This window comes from Euprymna scolopes, chromosome 37 (genome assembly GCF_053919585.1).
Source record: "Euprymna scolopes isolate OS-2025 chromosome 37, ASM5391958v1, whole genome shotgun sequence".
NCBI lineage: Eukaryota > Metazoa > Mollusca > Cephalopoda > Sepiida > Sepiolidae > Euprymna > Euprymna scolopes.
The window spans coordinates 62718337-62722372 of NC_136518.1; the positions used below are offsets into that span (position 1 = coordinate 62718337).

Here is a 4036-nt window from a genome sequence, read left to right on the forward strand (position 1 = left end):
GGAACACTTTTGACATGAAGTTTGATCCCTGGTCGGATTGCACTACCTTCGGCAGTCCAACCATGGAGAAAAAGGTGATCAAAGCTTTGGTGATTTTTCCAGCCGATATATTCCTAAGAGGTATCGCTTCAGGGAATCGAGTCGACGCACACATAATGGTTAATATATGTTCGTTCCCGCGTTTAGTCTTCGGAAGGGGGCCAACACAATCGACGAGGATCCGACAGAATGGTTCCTCAAATGCAGGAATCGGATGGAGGGGGGCATTGGGGATTCGCTGATTTGGCTTACCCACCATTTGACAGGTGTGACAAGTTTTACAATACCTCGCCACGTCCCTACAGATCCCTGGCCAATAGAAGTGCCTGGTAATCCGGTCATGTGTCTTTCGGTGTCTCATGGGCTGTCCTTAGCACCTCCTCCCTATATCCTCTGGGTAAGACTAACTGTTGTACAGTTGACCAGTCCTCGAGGGCAGGTGTATGTGAGGGTCTCCACTTCCTCATCAATGTACCATCTTTGACAAAGTACCCGGATGGTACCTTGTCCAGCTCCTCTTCGTCCAGTGCTTCTCTGAAAAGCGGGGCGATTTCGGAGTCTTTTCTCTGCTCATGGGCGACTGATGTCCATGAGACTGAGGTTTCCCCAACTACTTGTTCATCCCCGGTGCTGGGGTTTTTGTCTGGGGTCTCTTTAAGTTTAGGACTCACGTCTATCTCATGACCTAAACATGTTTGGGAAAGGTTGACGACTTCAGTTCCCCTACCGGCACTGTTTGTTTCAGCACGTTTTTCTCTGGCCTCCTTTTGGGCCCTCGCCCGAGTTACCACACATGCTGGGTATACTCCAGCATCACTGTCCCCTGCCTTATCTGCACCTGCTGGTGTGCTTGGCACCGTTGCCACTTTTAAGGGTGGGGGTGATACTTTTTTCCCGGCCAAATCATTGCCAAGTAGCATCGCTATGCCTCTCATGGGCAGATCATCGACCACTCCGACCTCTATAGTACCACATACTATGTCAGACTCGAGGGTCACTTTATGGAGTGGAATGCTAACAAAGCCGTTTCCGACTCCCTGTATAATTACTCTTTCGCCCGTGGCAGTATTTGCCCTACGCGGCATGTGGTTACTCAATATTAAGAACTGGGTTGCTCCCGTGTCCCTTAATATTTTTATCCTCATCTTCTCTGTGGGTTCACCCACAGGGCACACCGAACCATCCGAGACAAAGGGTCTATATTCCTCTCGGATCTTGTCAGTGTCTACTTTTGCGAGGCTTCTATGCGACGCAATAAACCCTTGCGGTTTATTCGAGGGCGCACCCCTGTTTTCCGCATCTTTCTTCCTCGCTGAGCAATTCACTGCTATGTGCCCTACCTTTCCACAGTAGTGACACGTCAGCATTTTCCATCTCTCCGCCTGTTGACTATTCGGAGAATGGGTCTTATGGGTTGAGCTGTCCGGTCGGTTGCGGTTGTTGGTCTGAATCGACCTCATGCTCGGACCAGCGCTAGCCGCCATTCTGGGGTTAGTGCCGCTTCCGTCAGCGAACGGGTCATTCGACCTACTCTTGCCTCGTTTATGCGTCAACGCATATTCGTCTGCGAGGGTGGCCATTTCATAGGCTGTATCCACTTGTCTCTCGTTAAGATAGACTTTGAGATCGTCATGGACACATCGCCTAAACTCTTCCATCAGCATCAGCTGCCTTAGCTTATCGTGGTCTGTACCCACGCTCTTAGCTGCGCACCACCTATCAAAGTAGACTTCTTTCTGACGAAAGAACTCAACAAACGTTTGCTTCTCATCCTTCCTATGGCCCCTAAATTTCTGTCTGTATGCTTCTGGGACCATTTCGTAGCTTCTTAAGATTGCGGACTTTACAATGTTATAGTCAGCGCAATCCTCTGCTGACAGCGACGCATATATTTCCTGAGCCTTACCCTTTAATACTGTTTGTAGAAGTAAAGTCCAGGTCTCCAGTGGCCAGTTCAGGCTTGATGCGATTTTCTCAAAGTGTTGAAAATAGTTGTCAACATCAGCCTCGTTGAACGCTGGCACAAGTCTAACCTGTTTAGTGAGGTCGAACTCATTTCGCCTCTCACTATGGAAGGTTCTCCTATCTTCAATTTCTTGGCGTCTGGTCTCCTGCTCCATTTTAGCCTTCTCTAACTCTACCCTAGCCTTTTCCATTTCAATAGCTTTATTAGTCTCGATTTTTATTCTCTCAAGCTCAATTTGGGCATGTGAGAGTCCAGGCGAGTCTGACACAAGATTGTCCAATACATCTTCTTCGAAGATATCGTTATCGACCATGTGCTCTGCAACTATTTTCACTAGTTGTGGTTTTCTCATCGAGCGCTTAGGCTCTAATCCTAATGCTGTTGCTACATCAATAATACTATCTTTCTTTAATCTAGAAAGTGCCTCGAATGTGGGAGAATTTAAAAAGGTTTCTACTACAGACATTTCGGTTTTATGTTTTTCGTTGTCTCGCACCCGCTTCGCCTCTACCCACGAAGTTCCAGTAAACAGAAGAAAAAGAATCCCGGACGAGCCCCCAAGCTTGTCACGACCGGCTTTCGCTGGGGACTACGATCGCGTTCGCGTGACAATGCTAAAAAAAAAATAAATAAAAATATGTCCGGGTTTGGCTCGTTCAGGGGTTAACAAAAGTGTGTGGGGAGGGGGAATTCTTCTGGTTGGAACACCGTACGCAGAAAGTTAACAAAGCAAGCAGAGACAACTCGAAGGACCGAAGGTTGATTTTAAAATGAGAATTTATTAAACAAATAAACAAATAAACAAAAAAATAAAGATAACATATAAATGGGGGTTGGGATTAAACTTAAGATATTAATACGAGCAGAGGGAGAAAACAATTTTAGCAGTTGGCAAAAACAAGACAAGAGAAGAAAAAGGGGCTGACTCACAATGGCGACCGCTTTGGGGTATAATCCAGCTAGCGTCTCCAGCAAGGAATAAGACAGTTTTTTTTTATGGACGAAGGATTGGTGTTCTCTTTTTAGCGACAACTCAGATAGTCCTTATGAACAAGTCATTGTAGTTGTTGTCTTTCCTTCTGATGTAGTCCGGCGAGACAACACAAAGTTTTCGTGAACGACTCGGTGCCGTTATTCCTTCCAAGATAATACACAGAGTCCCCGTGTCTCCCGTCTTTTCTTTCAGTTCCGTTCCAGCCTTTTAGCGCTCAATGGAAGGTTTCCGGTTCTTTTACCCGAATATAATACGTTTTTTATTTGGTTGTTTTTTTTCTTTTCTTTTCCGTCTCTTTCTCATGACATACATTCACGGCTTGTAGTAGCAGGGATGACCGTTCGTTCGCACCCAAGGTGACTGCTCAACTGCCTGTATTTTCGGGTAGGTCATCACGCGTCCACCCCTCCTCTTCCCACTCACGTCGCCAACAAGTCTAAAACAAAGATGATGAAAAGGGATCTCTTCTCAAACTTTGCCAACCGCCGATACAAAAATAGAAATGATAAAATTTACTTTCTCCTTTACGCTCGTTTAGAAGATGCCTTCAAATGGCTTACTGCGTATTTGTCACAATATATATATATATATATATATATATATATATATATATATATATATATATATATATATATATATATATATATATATATTATTATAATAATAAATATTAATTTACTTGTTCGACGCCTGCAAAAACAAACATCATCATCGCAAACATTAATTAATCAGAACGAATTACCTCCCTTTATAATCGCTCTCTGTCAGTTAAAAACCATTAAAACCATTTCTGCAATAAAATTTTTTTTAGTATTATTACTTACTTATATGTCATGTTGATACTAATACACATTACAACGCATTTCAGGTGAAAACATTATTAACTTCTCACTTGTCATGTTGATACATGTACAAATTCCAACGCATTTCAGGTGAAAATATTATTACCTACTTAAATGTCTATTCTTTTGTTGATTAGGGATCTTTTAAACCTACACATTTCAGGTGAAATAATTATTAGGTAGTTACATACATTG

General features: G+C 43.5%; 1 protein-coding gene across 1 annotated transcript; it reads right to left on the reverse strand.

Moving 5' to 3' along the window:
- Positions 1-377: 377 nt before the first annotated feature.
- Positions 378-3571, reverse strand: LOC145261185 (uncharacterized). Its single transcript, XM_080119506.1, has one exon. It carries the CDS (start codon positions 2469-2471, stop codon positions 378-380), a length of 2094 nt encoding a protein of 697 aa, XP_079975632.1. The 5' UTR covers positions 2472-3571.
- Between the last annotated feature and the right edge of the window lie 465 nt (positions 3572-4036).

What these genes read in the sequence shown, in the direction of transcription:
- LOC145261185 (XM_080119506.1), bottom strand. Translation starts at nt 2,471, where the DNA reads ATGTCTGTAGTAGAAACCTTTTTAAATTCTCCCACATTCGAGGCACTT.